Source organism: Corapipo altera, unplaced genomic scaffold, assembly GCF_003945725.1.
Source record: "Corapipo altera isolate COAL_440 unplaced genomic scaffold, ASM394572v1 1, whole genome shotgun sequence".
Lineage (NCBI taxonomy): Eukaryota > Metazoa > Chordata > Aves > Passeriformes > Pipridae > Corapipo > Corapipo altera.
In genome coordinates this window covers 4,766,340-4,787,874 of record NW_020884873.1, presented here as the reverse complement: position 1 = coordinate 4,787,874, position 21,535 = coordinate 4,766,340, and the positions used below count along the sequence as shown (strand labels likewise).

At 41.0% G+C, this 21,535-nt stretch overlaps 1 protein-coding gene across 1 annotated transcript; it reads left to right on the top strand.

Moving 5' to 3' along the window:
* The first annotated feature begins 1,698 nt into the window (after window positions 1-1,698).
* Window positions 1,699-14,528, top strand: CMAS (cytidine monophosphate N-acetylneuraminic acid synthetase). The gene is made up of 8 exons (XM_027662236.1): window positions 1,699-1,991; window positions 4,827-4,969; window positions 5,153-5,308; window positions 7,987-8,120; window positions 9,041-9,135; window positions 9,927-10,098; window positions 12,296-12,446; window positions 13,179-14,528. Exons 1-8 carry the CDS (start codon window positions 1,714-1,716, stop codon window positions 13,451-13,453), a joined length of 1,404 nt encoding a protein of 467 aa, XP_027518037.1. The 5' UTR covers window positions 1,699-1,713; the 3' UTR covers window positions 13,454-14,528.
* The last annotated feature ends 7,007 nt before the right edge of the window (window positions 14,529-21,535 follow it).

Sequence of the window (21,535 nt, the reverse complement as noted above, 5' to 3'; positions counted from 1 at the left end):
CCTTGACTGGATTTTCCCAGAGTACGGAATGGCTGAAAACCCGGACTGGATTCTGGCTGGAGTATGGAATGGGGCAAAACCCTGACTGGACTTTCCCAGCATACGGAATGGGATAAAACCCGGACTGGATTTTTCCAGAGTATGGAATGGGGAAAACCCAGACTGGATTTTTCTGGAGTATGGAATGGATTTTAAAAATGAAAAGAAAAATAAAGGCTTGGACTTGATGATCTCAGAGGTCTTTTTCAACCCAGCTGATTCTATGATTTTATGATAAGGTATAATCAGTTGTAGTAATGCTCCACCACTCCTAGGAAGGTAAAAAGGCTTGCTCTTCCTTGCACATTTAATGTGAGCCTCTTTAAGCTCTAATGTACATAATAAACTCACTACATTCAAAGTAGGTCATCCCGAAAAGCTGCAGAACCCTGCTTCCTGCTCCTGAATAATAGCAACAGAGACAACAGGGACATCACAACACCTGCCAAAGCCAGGATTCCATGCGTCCCTAATCAGCTACTACGCCAGCTATGACATTCTCCGTGATATTTAAAAAAAAAAAAGTGCATGGAAAGTATCCTGCAGGAAAAACAGGCCTCAGCACATTATGACTACTAGTTTCAATCTTATCTAAAAAAAAAGCAGCCTGAAAGGTGCTGCCTTGATCTGCTGAGTAGAAGAGAAAGCTGTCTATCTCTGCTGGGTCTCTCTGAACACTTCGGAATGAAAAAAACAACCCCCTAATATGATTATTCTTCTTAAATGCCTGCTTACAGATAAGTGGGAGCATTTCCTTTGGCAGGGATAAGGTCCTTTTGCTCCCCAGCACATATTAAATAACCAGAGGACACCTGTGAACCCCGTGTGGTACATTTCCACTATGAAACAAACCCCCAAGTCTCCAGGAGTGACTTTGTGATGCTGCTCAACGGCCTCTCCAATTTTCTAAACTACATTAAAACCCAAATTCCTGTGCAGCCCTATGTCAGTAGTGGATTACTTTAATTTACCCACTCGGTTTCTACAGGACAGTCCGAATAACTTAACAGCGTGTGTTTTTATGCTTTAATACACTTTTTAGGAGGTGGAAAACGGAGGCGAGGAGCGCGCTCAGGCTTCCCTTCCCACGCACGGAGGCTCCGTGTGGCTGCTCTGCCCTCTGCCGGGGCTCCTCGGCCGGTAAGGGCACGGCGCGGGAGAAAACCCTGGAGCCTGAGGATCGAAAATTCCTCCCGGACTCGGGCATCGCCCCGGCCGTGGGATGCGGTGCCCGCTCAGCTGCCGGCGGCACCAGAGCCGACCTCCTTAGGGACACGCCCGGTGTGCCCACCGGAGTGCCAGCCGCGCCTTGCGCTGGCTTTTGCCGTCGTCCGTAAGGAATTACTGCATCACAGAATCCCCGGGGTGGAAGGGACCTCTGGAGATCACCCAGTCCAACCCCCCCGCCCCCGCCAAGGCAGGGTGACCCGGAGCAGGTGACGCAGGAACGCGTCCAGGTGGGTTTGGAACGTCTCCAGACAGACTCCACGCCCTCCCTGGGCAGCCTGTGCCAGGGCTCTGCCCCCCTCAAGAAGTTCTCCTTCATGTTGAGGTGGAATTTGTGTTTTAGTTTATGGCCACTGCTCCTCGGCCAAAGGTTTGCGAGGCTTCTTCTCCTAAAAAATCGCGTTCCCTCCACACGCAGACGGAGGAGCGCCTTGCCCCCCCACACGCATGCGCGGCAGCAGCAGGACTACACTTCCCGGCATGCCCCGGCGGGGCGGGGCCGCGCGCGTGGCAGGGCGCGGCGGGCGGGGAGAGGATCGGAGCGGGACAGGACCGGGCACGGCCATGGATGCGGGCGAGGGGAAGCCGCAGCCCCACTTGGCCGCGCTGGTGCTGGCGCGGGGCGGCAGTAAGGGGATCCCGCTGAAGAACATCAAGCTGCTGGCGGGGGTGCCGCTCATCGGGTGGGTGCTGCGCGCCGCCATCGACGCCGGCGTCTTCCACAGGTGCGCATGCGCAGCTCCCCCCTGACCCGCCTCCCTTCCTTCTGGCGGGGCAGCGGGGGCGGGAGTGGGGTCGGGGTCGGGATATCGAGGGGTCCCGGCCCGGGAGGGGTGTGGGGAGGGGCTGGGTGAAGTTGCCGCTTCGTCCAGGAGGTCTTAGCGAAGTCTGTCGCTGTCTGAACGGGAAGTGTCAGAGACTGGACCAGGCTCTGGTCGGTGGTGCCAAGAATAGGACAAGAGGCAGCGGGCAGAAACTGATGTATGGGAAGTGCCACCTGAATGTAAGGGAGAATATCTTTATTGTGCGCTGGGACAGTCTGCCCAGAGAGGTTGTCGTGTCTGCCTCACTGGAGATACTCCAGAATCACCGGGATGGAATCTTGTCCGACCTGCTCCAGGTGACCCTGCTTGAGCAGGGAGGTGGGACCAGATGACCTCCACGGTCGGTTCCAACCTTACCCATCCTGTGACGCTGTGAGTGAGGCAGGTGTGTTGTAGGAGATCCCCCTTGAAGACAACGGGGTGCAGGTCAAGGATCAGGCAAGGCAAGCAGGCAGCACCCTGCCACGAACTCCACTGTCCCTTCCTGGTGACAGTGAGCAGAGGAGGAATGAAGGAGTTGAAGTCTTACAGTAATTTGAAATTACGGTTGTTCTGGCCCAGGAGGGAGTTGTAACCACATTTATAACTGACTTGGTCAGGGAGCCTAGCTGATGACCTTTGCCAGTAAACATTGATGTTTTTTTAAGACATCTGCATTAAATGGAACTGGCAGGCTGTAGGTAATCTCCTGTGAATGGTTGAATCATGGGGTTACATTTGTTGATGGTCATCTGGTGCTCCCCGCTGTGCAGAGCTGTGCTGGTGAGGGTTGCTTGGGAACAAAGAGGCTGAGCTTGGGATCTCCATGGATGGAGACCCCACAGCCCTTCTGGGCACCGGTTCCAGCAGTCGATAGCCCTGTTACTTTGCTCATCCAGGAAAAGCTGCTTTGTTTTCTCTCCGCCTGCACAGCTGGTACTTGAAGACAGCAGTGAAGTCTCCTCCTTGTCTTCTCTTCATAAGACCAACCCAGATATCTCTTTCAGCATCTCATGACTTGCATGTGCTCCCAGGCCCCAGCCATCGGGCTGCTCTCTGCTGGGCTTGCTCTCTTTTTTAATTTGTGTTATTGGGGAGCCCACAGCAGGACACAGCACAGCGGTGGCAGTCCTGGAAACGTTGAGTGGAAAGAGATAATCATGTATGCCCACGTTACAGAACAGAAGCTCAGTTTGTGACAAAGTGCCCAAAACTTTGGTAGCAATAATTAAAGCTAGATAGAAACAAATCTGTTATTAGCGTTAAGAGCATTGGACATTACAGATTTTTCTGCCAGAAGAAAACTGGTAATTTTCTACACGTATACTGATAAACAATTAAACCCAGTGCATGTTTAGAATATACTTGGTATGTAGCACATTTAGGAGCAGGTTCCCAATACAAACCTGCTGCATTATGTTCAGAGCAAGAATGCAGTGTGGTCAAGTACAAATGTAGCCCAGCTATAGCTGGATCCAGAGCTGGAAGTGAACATGAGCCCTCCGTATCTCATCGCTGCTGTACCATTATTTATTCTGGAAAATCTTTTTTACTGTGTCTGAAAAGTAGAGGAAGCATGGCTTAGTTTTGTTTTTAATAAAGAAACAGTCAAGAACATTTCCAACCTAGGTTACTGGTAGTTACTTAAAGAGTTTGAATCCATGTTGCTTAATGACCTCTGGTGGCTTCTATTTGGCACCTGAATTTGCCCGACAGGAAGCCAGTTAGGGTTGTGCAGTCTAACTTTGAGGCATAACAGGTGCAGTGGGTGGGTGTGCTCTAAGTTAATCCAGTTGACTTTGAAACAGCTCTGCTGACAGGGTACCTGTTACACAACAAAACTCTTGTTAGCTGAATGGGGAGTGTATATTTAAGTTAACCATCTCAAGGCAGTTTATGGAAAATACCTCTTCTGTATTTGTTTGTGTGGGTGTGACTTGACATTACTGTCGCTGCCATACATATTTTTATTCTGATGATCCCATGATGTCTTTGGGTGAAAAACTGTAACTAAAGCACCATTTGCTATGGACAGTGAATGCTGAGAGAGGGAAGGTTCTTTTTCATAGCTTTTGTCTTTATCTCACTTTTTCCTTTCTTCATGATGACAGCGGTGGCCTCACAGTTGCTCAGTGTTTATCATCATATGATATTCAGACTTATCCCTTCCTTTTGTAAATGTTTATTTTCCCCAAACGATCACAGTCTTGCTTTACCAGTACTGAAAGTTTTCTGTGCCAAAACATATGTAGCTTGAACAGCTCTTTCTCTGGGATTATATGGAGCCCAATTAACAAATTTTAAAACACTTGCAGAATAAGCTAATATTCTAACTTTGGGGCAGTTTTACTTGCTGTCAGTCTTGTTTCTGAACTCTTACATGACTTTGACTGCCTCGTTCAACCCATTTGCAATTAATTGATCAGTTAACATGCCTAACAACTTTTGTGTGCTGACACTGGATTTTTTTGATAACACTTCTGAATTTTATGTTGCTTAAGCTTCCTGCATGGAATGCAACTCAAGCTTCAGATTTTACAATCTAGTGAATGTGTGTGTTTTAACCCCATTTTTTAGAAGTTGCTCGTTGGACTGACCAGGATAGCTTTACTAACGCAAATAAAAGAACTAGTTCCTTTCGTTGCACAGTGTAGTACAGACATAAGTCAGGGTATTGTTCAGTTTAGATTATGGCAGGTAAGTAAAAAATGCAGGGATTTATTCTTTATATTAATTTCTGTCACTGTCTGCCAACAGTATATGGGTTTCTACAGACCACGATGAAATCGAGAAGGTTGCAAAGCAATTTGGCGCTCAGGTTCATCGCAGAAGCCCCGAAGTTTCTCAAGACTCCTCCACTTCCCTAGAAGCCATCAGAGAGTTTCTTAATCATCATCATGGTAAATCCATAATGAAATATGCTGAGCTTTTGTGTTGTAGCCCCAGAGGGATGATGCATTTCTCATTTAGAAAAATAAGTGAAGCCTTTATTAAATAAAAGCTAAAAATAGTCTCCTTTTTTTTTTCTGTTGTGTTATTGAAAGTATGAATTGTTTCATAAATGTTTCTTTGTTTTTCTTTAGAGGTTGACATTGTAGGAAACATTCAAGCAACATCTCCCTGTTTGCATCCTAGTGATCTTATAAAAGTGGCAGATCTGATCCAGAAGGAGGGGTTTGATTCTGTCTTCTCTGTTGTGAGGCGGCATCAATTTAGATGGAGTGAGGTAAAAAAAGGAGGTAATACTTAAGTGTTTCTGGTTACAGTTATACTTAATTTTTATTTTTTTCCCAAATGCTTTGTTTTCATATCCATGGTGTTTTAGGAAGTGATATCAAAGGCATGGACTGAGTTCTCTGAGAGGTGTGAGATGGCTTAGAAATTCCTTCTAAGCACTGCTGTCTTGATATTACTGAGCACTGCTCAGCCTTTCTGTAATTGTTTTGTAGAAGTGATTAGGTATTGAAAATTAAAATTATGTTAGCTTGTCTAGACTGAAAGCAGAGCTCACAAAAAATTTATATGTTACCTTCTGCTTGGTGGGCATTTGTGTTTATGGAGATAAGACATTGAGGTCCTGTCTTAACCAGAAAACTGTTTGTTCTTGCTGTGCAATAGCTAACAAGTGACAAATAATGTGAGGTAAGGTCTTGGTGAAGAGGGGATGGCAACCTCTTGGCCTGGAGGCTTAGGCTTTGTTTCATCCTGCTAATGGGGCTGCTGACTTATGTCACGTTTCAGACTGCCTTTGAGTCACGGGGAATGAACTCATGTTAATTAGCTCATCCAGAAGAATATGACTGGTTTTTTCCCAGAGAAAATATGCCTCTTGGCTACAGTTGCCAAGATGACTAAAGACTGAAATCCTACAAATAAAGATTGTACCTTGTTTTAGCTATAAAGTACCTATTGTCCTTGTACAAAGAACTATTCCATGCATTATCTGTGTTGGGTTTGTTTCTGTGATTAAAGCAGAAATGTTTTCTTTGTTTTTTTAAAAAATCGTTATTTCAGATACTGTCACGTTGTTTTATTTTTTTAAAAGTGAACGTTACTCAGATGTTTTGATTATTCTGAGATATAAATCACTTCAGATGAAGATTTTTTTTAACGAGTTTAGAAAGCATCACACTGTAAAAGACCATGCAAAATAAATGGAGCTTGGTATTAGAGAGAAATTGGAATAAAAGTTAAGCCTTTGTTTAGAATATACACACTCAAACATTCTCATTGTTCCTCATAAGAGGAGAAATAAGTGACACAGTTTGTTGGTAAAGTACAAGAGGAATATCAAAAGCACAGATGGCAATTTCAGAATTCTGTGGATTGCACTTTAGGAAGCCACATGCAACTCCACATCTTGAGATGCTAGAATGGACATTTGTGAAAGAATAAATCTCATTTGGATGTGTCAAGTGGCTTTCTGAAGTGGTTGTGTGCCACCTTGTCCCTATAGGTAGATTGTTAAAATAAAAAAGCCTCAAGGCCTACCTAAAAGATCAAGTAATTCTTTAGTTCTAAGTGACATCCAAAGTCTTTTAATGTGGGGAGAGATAAAGAATCATCCAGCTGTAAGGAGTATATTTGAGGAGAACAAGGAACACCTTATGCAAATATTAGCAGCTTAAGGGTAACTGCAAAAGGCCTTTCAGGAATGTGGTGTTTCAGGTAACTCACAGGAGCATTATAGAGTGGTTTTAAATTTTTTTTTATTTTCCCATACAGCTTTAGAATACAGATTATGTTAAAATAATTTTATTGGTTTTTTTTCTGTGTAGTTCTGTTGTTCCTTCTGCATGAAGGTTTAATTTTGATACACCTTGAAAGAGAAAGGTGTCTCTCTCTGACTGGAAATGTTTACTTCATTGAGCACAAAGCTCTAGTTTATTTATGAAACACAAGGTGTGTTTGTATGGACTAAAGCCTCAGGATGTTTTATGTGTTTCAGAATGCCCTGTAACCTTTTCATGGTTACTGGGTTGTGAGACCTGGTGAATTTTAGCTGATTTTGTGCATATGAATTTCAATGGCTTAAGAGCAGAAGTCTCTGGTCCCTGCTTCAGTTTCTTCTGCATGGACAAAAATGGGATCTTTGGGGATAGTGTTTGTTCAAAGATACTTACTTGTTTGTTTATTTGTGGACACTGATTAAATGACTTCTGAAAAATTAAGATAATGCATATCCATAAATAAGAAGCATTTTGGGGAAGTGTTAAGATGGCTTTCACAGCCAGAAATTTTTCACATATGCTCTTTTTTATTACATTGAAGATTTCAGGTTGGTCCTGTCAGGTCTCAGAGTTCATTCAGGGCATTCCTATGTGCACTAGGAGACAGAGTACAGGAATAGTATTTCTTTCATATTTTTAAGGATAGTCTATAAGAATGTCCCCCCCTACTCCTTTTAGTAAACAATTTTGGAGCCGACAAACTCTTAAGGGTTTTTTTTGTTGTGTTTTTTTCTTTGTTTGTGGGGTTTTTGTGTTTGTTTTTGTTTTTGCTAAAGTTGGAATGAAAAATTTCCTTTTCCTCTGCTAGACATCCAGAGTAGTCCTCCAGTTTGTTATCCACAGTTCCAAGAAAGAGAAGCAATTCAGTGATTCCCCAGAGAAGTTGTGGATTCCCCAACCCTGTCAGCGTTCAAGGCCAGGTTGGGTGGAGTTCTGAGCAACCTGGTCTAGTGGGAGGTGTCCCTGCCCATGGCAGGGGGGTTGGAACTAGGTGATCTTTAAGGTCCCTTCCAACCCTAGCTACTTTGTGGTTCTTTATAAAGCTAAGCAACAAGAGGCAATAATAAAAGATGCTGGTGACTGAATTGTGCCCTAATTTTTCAACAGAAAGCTATTCAGAAAGTTACATGACTCTGATCAGAGATTCTATTAAACTTATTTTGTCATTATTTTCCCTCTGTTAACAGAAAACAAGATGACAGAGCCCCAAAACCTGAATCCAGCAAAACGGTACCGGAGGCAAGACTGGCCTGGGGAGCTATATGAAAATGGCTCATTTTATTTTGCCAAGAGACATTTGATTGAGAGAGGCTACTTGCAGGTTTGTGCTTCTGTTTTTCCTGCTCTTTAGAATTATACATATTTTACTCTTGTTGTAGAGGGTTCTGAATTCAATACTGTATTTTGATTTCTGGTGCAGTCAATGTGAAATAACAGCACTTTGTCCTCAGAACAGTTTGCCTATTATTTGTAACTTAGCAGGGCAAACTGTAGCTGGGGCAGTTCCAGTTACACATCCTCCACAACAAACAGATTCATACAAATAATACTGTGCAGTATATCCCTATAACCCTAAAACAATACAATATTGAGTTTCACGTCAGTTCACCAGCATATCTTATAATTCATTTTAGTGCTACTAAGGGTGTGAAACTGAGCTTCATGCAGAGGCATAGCCTTGTCATAATCTATAAATTTGTATTTTCAACCAGTTTATTCTTATGCCAATTTATTCTTATGCCAATTTATTCTTATGCCAATTTATTCTTTGCCAATAATTTTAATAATCTTTTTCCCTTTCCTCATGTTCACATCCCAATGTAGTAATGCAGAACAAAATTAGGGTGTGGTGGGTATTTTTCTAATTGAAATTATTTTTTGTTTAACATCTAAACAAAGACTTATAATCTTACTAAGTAAATGCTAAAGGTATTACTATTTTGCTGATTAAGAGATCTGGGGAAATTAATGTGATGTAATTACTATAATGCATAACACCTTGCACACTTTCTCTAGTTGTAAAATGAAAATACTTATTAACCCTTGCTTGCAGAAGGTTCCTTCAAATTTTTAGTTCTGTGTCACTGCCAAAACCATGATTATTGATGGTTCACTTTTATGTAATCTACCGTGACCACTGTGTAACCAGACACTTGGCTTTCATTACAGGGTACTGAATTGTGCAGTTTTGTATTTGTGCTCAGCCAAGCAGAAAATTTGAATGGGTTCTATTTCATTTAGGGTGGTAAAATGGCCTACTATGAAATGCGTGCAGAGCACAGTGTGGATATTGATATAGACATTGACTGGCCTATTGCAGAGCAGAGAGTATTGAGGTAAAAGCACTTTTTATTCCTTTATTTCTTTGATAGTGCTCATTGTTTCAGAGTGTGGTCACGTGAGTTCATAATGTCTGTAATGTAAGTAATCAAGATCAAAGATAATTAGGCAACTTTATTTCTACCCGTAGTTTTTTCCTATCTCTATTGAAATTAACTGAATTACCTTTGTTATATTGTGGATTTTTTTTGTTTGTTTTGGTTTGTTTGTTTGTTTGTTTTGTTGGGGTTTTTATTTGGTTTTAAAGTTCAGCTTGGTGAAATGCATAAGCCCCACTATAGCACTGTTACCATCATCTCTGGCTTTTCCAGATGAGGTGTCCCTGACTTCCATAGTCTGGACCACACTGATGCACACGAATGAGAGTGTTTGTGCAGAAGGCATGAGCTGATTCCATCTTGTCAGCTGCCTTTTCTTTGCAGCTACTCTGCACTTCTCTAAGGAAATAATGTGTGGGATTGGAGTATATTTTCTGTGCATTTCTCATCCTTTACTCCATTTTAGTTTTGCCCCCCAAAATGCTACAGTATGTAAACTTTGACACTAAGGAAATAAATTTTATCCTAATTTTTAAATAGACAGTGCAACTGAGCTGTCTTTTGGATTGTTCTATTTGTTTCTTTGAAGAGGGAGAATATAGTTGGAGAGTGACAATGGTGGGAAAAGACATTAGAAAAGAAAAATTTCAAAGCTGATTCTTCTGTCTGAAGATCACAGTTGTATTTCAAATATTTGTTTTTGGAGTGTGCAAAAACTTCCATCCTAAAAAGATAACTTCTTTGTCTAGCTTTGGGTATTTTGGCAAAGAGCCACTGAAGGAGGTAAAGCTGTTGGTTTGCACTATTGAAGGATGCCTGACAAATGGTCGCATTTATGTGACAGAAGATCACAAGGAAATGGTCTCCTATGATTATAGAGATATTGTTGGCATTGATCTGTTAAAGAAAAGAGGAATACAGGTAGGTATTGTTCTGAAGTGTGAAGTTTTATGTCTCGTGTAACCTGGACGTTAAAAGATTCTAAAAACTTATGTTCTTGCAACATATAAGTTGACGTTTCTTCACAGTGCTTGTGATCAAGCAGCATAATGTATTGGTTGGGACAAATGTTGTTCTCAGATCCCTTACAGGAAAATAAGTGTTTTGAGAAATCTCAATCACAGCAGCTGTAGCATCTTCCTCTGAATCACAGAATGTCTGGGTTGGAAGGGACCTTAAAGATCATCTTGTTCCAACCCTTGTGCAATGTGCAGGGGCACCTTCCACTAGACCAGTTTGCTCAGAGCCCCATCCAACCTGGCCTTGAGCAGTTCCAGGGATGAGGCATCCACAACTTCTCTGAGCAACCTATTCCAGTGCTTCAGCCCCCTCACAGTAAAGAATTTCTTCCTAATATCTAATTAAATGTACTCTCTGTCAGTGTGAAGCCATTCTCCCTTGTCCTGTCACTACATGCTGTTGTGAATAGTTTCTCTCTATCTTTTTTGTAGGGTCCCTTCAGGTACTGAAAGCCTGCAATTAGGTTACCCCTGAGCCTTCTCTTCTCCAGGCTGAATAATCCTAAATCTCTCAGCCTTTTTGTCATGGAAAAATGCAGGAAGAAATTTTTGTGGTGTTTTGCTAGCACCAATCATATTCTGTGTAGTCTAGCCACTCATTAATTACAAGTCAACTTCATGAAGCAGGGATATGTTGTTACCTCTTGACAACAGAAGAGGAAGAAATTTCCAGGCAATTTGGTTGGTTTGTTGTAGATCACCCGTGATTGTTGCAAAGAGGGGAAATCAAACCCTGAACACTTTTGTCTGAATAATTATTTTAACTGTAGCTTATGTGCTTTGAAGATGTAAGAATCCTGTGTAAATGAAAGGCTAAACCAACACAGACTGTAGCATGGCTACTTTTATTATTATCATTATTAGTACTACTACTAAATTCTACTCATCTGAATCTTTGCTTGCATTTATGTAAAATTAGCCTCCTGGTTATTTTCTGTCTGTGCTGCTGCCTTTGATACAGCTAGAAGATTTTTTTGGGGTAAGAACTAAGTCAGATTTAGGCTGCCTTCAGAGAGCCTTAACTCAGTTCTGATGCAGATAGAAACAAAGGTAGCTATATCCCAAGTAAACTTCTTCAGATACATTTTTGGAGTCTTTATTGTAGGATTTTTTATAACAGGCTAGATGAGACTTTCATGACTTACTTTGCAGCTGTTGCCTCGGGGCTGTGAAATGGAGTAGATGGTTTTTCAGCACTCTCTCAGCTTCATTTTCTGTGAGGTAAAAGGGGAAGGAAGCTTGTAATCATTGTTTTGTTGCCTGTGGGAGCCTGTTTCCATACTTGCTTGACTTGGAATGTTTCATTAAAAACCTCCTGGTATTTGTGCTGCACTTCTTTTATTTCTAGTATATGTTGCTGATTTAGTCTTGCTTTGTTCATTCTGTACTTAAAATCAAGGCCAAGCATTTGTTAGGATTTAAAAGCATTTAGGGAAGATAAGTTTGTCCACATTTTGGACGAGAAAACTTGGAGGAGTTGCATCTGAGATTTCTAAAAATCCTACTGCACTAATGTTCTGGTTTCAGCTTCCCTTGCACATAATTTCTGAAATTTCAGTTTTGGAATGAACTTCCAGAGATAAATGTGCTGTGCTACTTCAGTCATTTAGTGTTCTTTTGGTGCTCTGAAGTGCTACGGTGAATAAAATTATGTTATGAAGAAGAGGAGTCAAGGAAAATATTTCATAATGTTCTACTTCTACAAATATTACAAAAATCCTCCTTGGGAATTCTCTTATTCCATACTTAATTAGATGATACTGCACTAGATAGCCAACATGCCACCGTACTGTGATATCCAGTACTTTATTTGGTACATGTTGCATTTAAAAAGAAAAATGTAAATTTCTTTTTTTAATATCAGGGAGGGCTACAGAATGGTGTTTTACTATCCCAGAGCAACTTCAAGACTGTGATGTGATTTTGGATGCTAATCACTTGTGCTCTGAGTTCTGATTGAAGAAACTGGTTATTCAATGCTTTTCTGATATCTGAGAGAGTTTCTGTGAGCAAAACTATTTTTTTCTTATAGTAAATCAACTTACATGTCTTATTTCTTTGTTTGTAGAATTTATTCTAAGTTGATTTTATTTTCATAGGTTCGACTCATCTCTGAAAGAGATTGTTCAAAAACACTGTCAGCCATGCAGCTGGGATGTGTAGCAAAAGTTAGTGCAACAAATAAATTACAGGTTCTGAAGGACTGGCAAGAAGACATGGGTTTGAGCTGGAAAGAGGTTGCTTACTTGGGTGAGTTTCTCTTTTGTTGGTAGTAAAACTTCATATAGTATAGACAAATACAAACTTCATAGTGCTGCTGAGCTTCAAAACACTTTTCTCTTTGTCAATACACTGAACTTAATGGGATTGATGTGCAAATTGCAGCACACAATCACCAAAAGCAGGCATGTATTTTAAAGGCTTGTTAGGGTGCCATCTAAATGTTAAAAGCATTGATGAATCAGTGTGTAATTTGGTAAGGGAAGTCTTAGCTGTTTTTCTAATGGGATTTATGAAAGCTTTTGATGTCCCACAAGCATACAGGTACAGCTGACAATTTTGAACTGATTCTAGTTCATTTCAGATGAATATTGTATAGATTATGTTCCGAAATGGAAACCAGAGATGGACAGATTAAAACGAAAGCCAGTATGATTTTGTACTAAGTTGTATTTCAGTGACAGATTAAGCTTAGAGTCCTGCAAATGCTTATTCAGTTGCTTACATAATTTTGCTACTCTTAAAAGTACTGTTCTCTTGCCTGAAGATTGTGAAGTGTGATCAGCACCTACATGGATCACAAAGATTTTCTGACAACTGACTCACATATGCAAAGTGGTGCTGTTGAGCTGCTGAGATGAACGTTTTGGCAAAACCACAAGTTTTAAAAAAACCAGATTAGTGCGTGCACAGAAAAACACTGAGTTTGCTCAGCCTTTCCCCTCTGTGATATTTTGCCTTGTCTGTCATCTTCCCTGATAGGAAATGAAGAGTCTGATGTGGAATGCCTGAAGCAAGCAGGCATGAGTGGTGTGCCTGCTGATGCTTGTGCAGCTGCTCAGAAGGCTGCTGGTTACATTTGCAAGAGCAGTGGTGGCTGTGGAGCCGTGCGGGAGTTCACCGAACACATATTCCTGTTGTTGGAAAAAGTGAACTCTGCAAGGAAGCAAATGGAAGAAATGAGTTCAGCAGAAAAGGAAATGGGGGGAAATGAGAACAGCAGGAGAGGAAATAAGGAACTAATGAAAAAGGAGTAACACCGTTGGTCATTCCTGCTTTTCTTCGTCTCCTCTTCCTCCTTCAGTAAATCCCAAAGGAGAGCTCTCAAGTTTTACATCAAAGTAGAGTAAAAAAAAGGTCTCCCTCTAATTTAAGGTCCCACTTTAAGTGCTGATATTCATGATTGTATGCTGCAAATATGATCATATTCATGATTATTTTAAAAGCCATTTATAAGCAATGGAAGGAATGTTGCAAAAGGTAGCAAATCTACTGTAAATCTCCTCCTAATCATCACACCTGTCCTCCAGGAGTGATATGTCTTTATATCATAATCAGAATGTTTTCAGGGATCAATGATTTTGCATGACTTGAGGGTTTGTAATTCAAATTTAAAAAAAAAAAATCTGTCAGTTTTGCTCATGTGGTTTATGTTTCTTCTACCAAATGTCATCGTGGTGTTGTGGTTGTGTGATTGCATTTTACAGAATTTGTCCCTTTTAAGGAAGAGTTTTAACATATGCTGGAGATGTCAGGTGTAAAGTACTATAAGACTTCTTCCTGTATTTTTAAAACACAACTCAGTTCCTAGAAAACCAGTTAATATTAGTATTAGGTAAGCAAAGCACTTAAGCATGTGTTCAATTTTAAGCTCATAAATAATTAAATCACATTTGGAATTGTACCTCTCATCTTTGAGTCTGTTTATATTGGGTTTTATTGAAGTGCTTATATTAACATACCCAAATGTTTTGCCAAATTTGGGGTTAAATTTTCCATTGACATTGAGGTCTTTGCAGAAACTCAGTTTTTTTCTGTGAGGACATTATGGCTACCACTAATGAGCCAAGCAAAACTCTTTAAGTTTATTGTACGGAAAAGTATCTGCTGTTTAAAAAAACCCACCAAAACACAGTTGATTATGGGTTTATATAAAATATATGTACAGACTGCTTTTAGCATGTTAAAACTGGTTTATGTGTTTGTATTTATGAAAAATAGGATTTGCATTGTACCATGCAAATACAATAGTATTTATCAGTGAGTCAAGTTCTGTCTTGGGCTCTGCTAAAAAATAAAAAATACCCATGCTGCACAGGCAATTACTACTGAGGTGAGTGATAACGGCTTGTCATTTTATTTTGCTTCCCTGCTAAATAGAAACTCCCAATATAATATCACTCAGTATATTGGCCTCTGATTACCTTGATGTTTACTTCCTTTCAGGAAGCCAAATTAGGCAGTAAAAGAATTTTGGTCCAGTCTACAGTTAACAGGGTTATCAGGGTTAACAGATGAATTGTTTACTGCACTAACCAGCTCTAAGTTATCACTGTAGTATATCCTTTCTGTCAGGTTTTAGGGCTCTGGATAAATCCCATGGATTTTGATAACAGGAGAGCCACAATTTGGACACAACTGCAGACTTTGGTATGGGTACATGAATTATTTTAGTTGTACAGACTATATTGTAAAGCTTCAGAAGTCCAGATTGGATAAACAATTCAGGTTTGATAACATCATACAGAAATTGGCCAAGTTTTTGGTTACCTCATCTTGTCATCATTAACTTGATGACTGATTGCAGGAGCAATTCCCTGTGAATAGATAGCTTTAAACAGGGTGACTGTGATGTACTGATCCCCATGTCATTTATGTTAGAGAAAGCATAAAGCACAAGTAAGTAAAATTATATTAGCAATATGAGTTGGCAGTGCTGTTTGTAGCTTACTGTTTGAGTGAAGAACTCTTCAGTGTTTCAGCTGCTTGCTGAACCTGCTGCATATTCTTTGGGGCTGCACCCCAAAAAAATTCTAAATGTATCAAAAATAAATACAGAAGCACCTTCGTATGAGTGTTGGTAACGAGCAGAAAGAAATGGTAGCTGATAATATAAATGTTTTCACTGTGATAAATTCTTGTTTAGAAGAACGTGGTGTAATCTTACATTGGGAAGTATATGAAGAATAAAAGAGCTCTAGAGACTATTTACAACATAAAGCCTGTTTGAGGATATGGGACATGCATGATCTGCTGCCTGAAAGGTTCAGATTATTCCTCTTGATTTTATGGAAGATCCTCAATCATATGAAGAATTTAGGGGTCACAGAGGCAGAGATGATGAAGATAACTCTGTCACTTTAAAGGTCAAATCTAAAATCCCAGGTAGGCTTCAGATATGTAGTGTGTTTTACCAGTGCCTGCTGTTCCAGTTCATGTCGTGGCACTGTGATTGCCTTTGATTAGAGGGGTGTAGTTCAATCAGTAGATTTCAGTGGTCACTTTTGTTATACTGGGCTAATTTTGAAATAACCTCTTTTAGTCATGTGAGCACTTGTTTGGTTTTGTTTTTTTTTTTTAACTTCAAAATGCCTAGTATATTCCAAAGAAAATCTCAGATAATGTGGGCTGTTTTATCATGATTACATGAAGCTGAAAAAAGGAAATTTTTAATAATCTGTAATAAGCTGTTATGAAAAAAAACCCTGATTACCTGAAATTTTAAATAAAAAGTTTTCTGTTGTCTTTTGGGTAGAGAATGGTTGTGGGGTTGTTTGTGATGAGTTTCTGTACTGTAAATCATATGATTCCACATTCATGTGCCACGTGAATGGATTATACTGATGAAAATGGACAAATTTAATGCCGAGATTAGTCATGTGCACACGCAGTTACTCAAAATCTGTATCTCATTCTGGTCTTGGAGGCAAATCTTGAGTGTTTTGAGTGTGGTTATACCCTTTTGAATATACTTCTTCACTTTCCTGTGTTCCGTGTTTTCAAATACCTGGTTTCACAGTGCTGTGTGTTTTGTGTCCAGGTTTGTGAAAAGGTGGGATTCATCTCTCTGTTTAATGAGCTGTCAAAGCCAGCCCAGTATTTTTATAGAAAGATGATTTTGTAAATTTGAGCAGAACACATTGAGAATTATTTGGCAGGAGTGTCTTGGAGAGATTCTTGTTGTGGTTGGGCCTTGAGATCTTTCGGGCTTTTTGGCTGCTTGGTGGCTCTTGCCAGGAGAGTTGAGGAGAGGGAAGAATATCCAGTTAGACAGTAACTGTGTCCTTACATTTCCTAACTTTGACACAGGAGGTTAGCCCTTCACCTACTTCTGACTCCATTAATTTATTTTTATCTCATCCATCTCCTATTCAGTGTATGTTTCTCTCCAGTTCCTGTAGGGTGATGCAAGAAGTTCTGACCTTAGTTCATTTCACATCAGTACAAATCACATATATTTCAGTCTTTTGAAGTCAGAGATATTTTTTAGTACTTGGTGATTTCCAGTTCTTAATACTTGCAAACCTTGAGCACACATTAGTTAACTAGTTTTACCAGAGCTGGTGTGGGAAGGTTTTTGTTTTTAATTATTTTTTTGTCTGTTTGTGTATTTTTAAATCACTGCTTCCTTTTTCCAGAAATAACTCCAAATGAGTCTAGTTACACCCAGCAGGACCAATCATCCTAAATGTCACCACTATTAAGAGCAATAATACTGTATGGGAGAAAAACACTATTATGTATGAACTTGAAGCAAAAATGAGTTAGAAAAACTTGTCACTAAGGCACTTGTCTGAAAAGCTTTTAGACAGTAGGTGTGTTTCTCTCTCTTGCTCTGGGACAGATTTGTTTATTCCCATTTCTGATCCTAGATATGTTTTTGTATGTGGCTCTGGTTCAATAGAGCATTCCCACTGGTCTAGAGATACTGGAGGAGGGAGAAACACGGGGCAGCAGTCCCAGTTCTGTAGCTCCCACACCTCTGCAGCATGGCAGACCACTTCCCCTAAAAGAGATACCATTATTTTCATCTTGCAGATGGAAGAATTTCTTAATTACTTATAAAAATAGGTGTTAAAGGGAATGAGCAGTGTGCAATGTGGAGGCAATGATACTAAATCATTCAGATTATTAAAGAGTGGGGCTGAGGAAACTGAATATATACATATAAGGTAAGCTTAATAAGGTAAGCCTAATAGAAACACAATTCTAATGTCATATATATAAAGATATCCATTCTCTATGAGCAGTTATAATTCAGAAAAATATCCAGTGGTTTGAAATGTGTGCTAGCAGTTAAAAAAGCAGACCAAATTTTAGGAATTATTAGAAAAAGAATATGTAACAAATAGGATAAAAATAATTATTCCACTTATATAAATCAGTGATTTGCAGGTATCTCGAATACCGTGTGTTTTGTTTCTTGTGTGTTGAAAAGGTTGTAGCACTCAAAAGGGTTGTGGGAGGATAAAATGGATGATTGAAGAAATGAATCAGGCTCAGTGGGAGCAGTAGCCAAGTCAGAATTCTTCACTTTGAAATAAGGATGACAGAAGGGAATTGTGTTGAGGTATCTGTAAAATTAAGGGCGGGAAGCTATGGATAGACCACTGAAGGAAGTAGTGGTGACCAAAAAACAGATGCCTGAGGAATATAAATTTGCCATGTTGTATTTGGTAGTGCTTTCCAGTTTTCTTGTGGCATCAAAACGTTCGCAGCTCATGAATTTCCAGAGTCGGGCGTGGCTTACAGACATTTAATGAACCTCAGCACGCTTAAAACAGGCTTTGGCCACGTGTTTCATGAGTCTGACACCTGATACAGTTCCTCTGCTTCTGAACCTTGGTTTCTACCCCTTATTTCTTGTATAAGCAACACCCAACTGCAATTAATTTATATTTCGCAACGTGTGTTAGTGGTTCATTCTATGTTAATGTGTAGCTCTGGCACAGTGAGAAAATCAGGACGCGACATTACTGTTATCAATAGGAATTAGTCATCTAATCTTAAAAACTCATTGAAAACAGGGCACAAGTGCACAGAGAACTTTGTAAGAGTACGATGACATCAGATGAATCAATGGTCATTAATACAGTAAATTGCTTAGGAAGCTCTTTGACAAAATGTACTCGCGTTGGGAGAACATTCGGGAAAATTCCATGTTTTTTCTGGTTGTTCACATACTTTGCAGGCAAGTTTCTGGGCTAAACTGACATACATCTGAGCTAGTATGGCTACTCTTGTATTAAACATGGAGATATACTCTCCAGGGATATCACTTTTAACTAAGGCTATAATTGCACGACCTTTTATTGCTTGTACAGTCTGTGTAAGATTTTGGCTATTTTTACTCTCCCGCCTTTTTTCCCTGGTTACATTTTGTCCACAGCAGCTCAGTCTCAAGTTGGATGGGGGTGCATCACCACTCACTTTTGAGCAGTGAGGCCCAACTGAAGTGTTTCAATTGATTAAGTGAAGCTGGGTCTAAAAAGCTGGAGAGTGGGATGAAGTAATCTGATTTAGACAGATATAAAACACTCCCATTCATTTCACTTAATGAACTTAAAGATACCTTCAAAATACTTATCGTGATCTACCTTTGGATTCATTCCATTCTCTGAGGGCTGCCTCTTAAAGGACGTGGAGCTACATGTGCCCCAGACGTGGACTACGGGTGGGTTTTATGGGCAGTAGTTCTGATAACTCACGAACAAGCCCCTAGTCCTGATTTGGCACATCAGTATATCAACACCCTTGTGTCTGTGTGAACTTTGTTTGGAGAAAGTACACATTGGACTTGTCATGGGAGCCAGGAAATTTCAGGGGATTTCAGGATAAAGTTTTAGGCGGTGCAAGGCCATGTGGAGAACTAACTGGATTTGTGTCTTGCAGTGCCTCTGTACTGCTGCCCCTGCTGAGAAGCAGGGGAATTTGAGTCTGGGCTGCTCCAATTAAGCTTCTGTCATTGGTGTCAGAGCTTGGATAGCACAGAGATATATGGCCTAGCTCTATATTGCATTTAATTTACCTGACAATGAAGACCTTTTTTTTTTTTTTTTAAATTGTAATTTAGGTAAATCCTCAATTCAGCCAGTAGGCAATGCTGTAAACTGATTAATTCCTCATCTTTCTGAAGTAGCTAGGCAACTAACTGCACTTTGAGCAGGACGGTGATGCCTTCCTGCCTGATGGATAGGTCTAAGTGGTTTACCAAGGTCAGAAATTACAGAGAACAGTAAACCACAGTTATCCTTTGTTTTAGTGAAAGGCTTTGCAGGCAGAAAAGGAAATTCTGCTTTTATTACTCCTGACAATATTTGCTTATGTATGAATGCCATCATCTGTGCCATCATCCTGTCTAGACTGTGGCTGCTGGTAGATTCTCAGGACAGTCATTCCTGGGTACATCCTGGGTACATTTGGTGAGACCCCACCTGCAGTGCTGCATCCATCTCTGGGGTCCCCAGCACAGGAAGCACAGTGACCTCTTGGAATGAGTCCAGAGGAGACCACCAAGTTGATTAGAGGGACATAGCACCTCTCCTGTGAGGAAAGGCTGAGAGAATTGGGATTGTTCAGCCTGGAGAAGGGAAGGCTTTGGGGTAACCCAATTATGGCCTTCCAGTACCTGAAGGGAGCCTACAGGATAGATGGAGAGGGACTATTTACAAGGGCCTGGAGTGACAGGGCAAGGGGGAATGGCTTCAAACTGACAGAGAGTAGGTTTAGATTTAGATTAGACATTAGGAAGAAATTCTTTACTCTGTGTGTTGTGAGGCACTGGAACAGGTTGCCCAGAGAAGCTGTGGATGCCCCATCCCTGGATGTGTTTAAGTTCAGGTTGGATGGGGCTCTGAGCAACCTGGTCCAGTGAAAGGTGTCCCTGCCCATGGCAGGGGGGTTGGAACCACATAATCTTTAAGGTCCCTTCCAACTCAGGCCAATCTATGATTTAATGATCCTATGATCCTTGCAGACACTGGTGTTCAGAACTGAAGGACTTCATAAGCAGGCTGTGCATCAGGTACTCAGGGACAGACGTGCTCCCCCTAAACCTGTGGCTCATTCCCTTCAGAGTCTGCTTCTGCTTTTGAGCCCTGTGAAATTGTGCAGGGCTTTGCAGTTAAAGCACTGCAGTCAGTAGGTGTCAGTGAAGAACAAACATTCCTGTTCCTTTCCGAGGCAGTGCTGCTTCTATTTCTATTGGCACAAAGCCTGGATGGCTGCAGACTCACCCAAGAGTGGACATGCCCCTGGTCCCGCGGGATTGCAGGCGTTTCCAAGGCAGCTGTTTTTTCCACCTATCATTGGCCTGCAGGACCGGATTGGAAAGAGGCCAAAGGGAGGTACAGCAGTGTAATTGGTGACTTCATGCTTTTTTGTTTCTGTTTTATCGCTCAAGCAGCTGTTGGGTGGGTGCTCCCACTCGCTTCCTTTTGGGGCCATGAGATGCTGTTGTTCCTCCCTACTTGGCCCAGGAGCAGCTTCTTCTGTGGGATCCCAGGAAGAGCAATGTCACCACACAGCCCCTCAGTCTGTCCTAACAGTTTATCTTCTCTGGTAGGCAGGACAGGTAAATGAATTCAGTAACAGGGGAGGACTGTCTCCTGTCGAAGTTAATAGAGAAGTTGCTGCACAATTATCTGCTTTCTGGTCCCTTGAAAAAAGGAGGATTGTTGTCATCTGTGAGGCTGGAACTGGTGAAAGAGTGATACAGCCACTCAGTCCTCTTCCCCCCTTTCTGAACGCGTTCTTTCAGTGATTGCCTTCACTGACACACTCAGCCCTTTCTGTTAGGTGTGATTCCTCCTGTCCCATCCCCACTCTCTACAGCAGGAGTGCCCTTGGCTTTTTGTCTGTGGTCTGTGACTGTCCTTTCTCTCTCATCGGCTGGTCATGAACCAAACTCCACAGAAATTCCTTCTTATCCTCCACCTTTACATTTCCATCTGACAGCTGGTTACAAGCAAACTCTTGTTTTGATCTCTTGAGCATTTCTGCTCAGACCCAGTGCAGAAACCCACCAATTGATGTCGTGACCTGAATCTTCTGTTTTCCCATGACTTCTGGCTTCAAAGATTAACAGAACTAGCTCAGATTCCTTCCCCTGCCTGCTCTCCCCACTTTCCCAGCCTAATTTTCATCTTCTACAAGGTGTTCCTGAAGCTATTTGGTGAGACTTTTTCCCCAGTCATTTCTTTCGTCCAAGAAACTGCTTTAGGCATCACTCATTGTATCAGAACTAGTATGACTTAAATTCAGGTTGCTGGGATGTTTACCTAAACACCTTTTCTTCTCTGAGGGCTACTTTAGAAGATAATTGTGTGATGTTTTCAGGG

Bases quoted from the DNA above. Each gene is read 5' to 3' on its own strand.
- CMAS (XM_027662236.1), top strand. From the start codon at position 1,714: ATGCGCGGCAGCAGCAGGACTACACTTCCCGGCATGCCCCGGCGGGGC. The intron at 5,309-7,986 runs GTAATACTTAAG...CTCTGTTAACAG, and splicing joins GAGTGAGGTAAAAAAAGGAG to AAAACAAGATGACAGAGCCC. The intron at 12,447-13,178 runs GTGAGTTTCTCT...CTTCCCTGATAG, and splicing joins GAAAGAGGTTGCTTACTTGG to GAAATGAAGAGTCTGATGTG.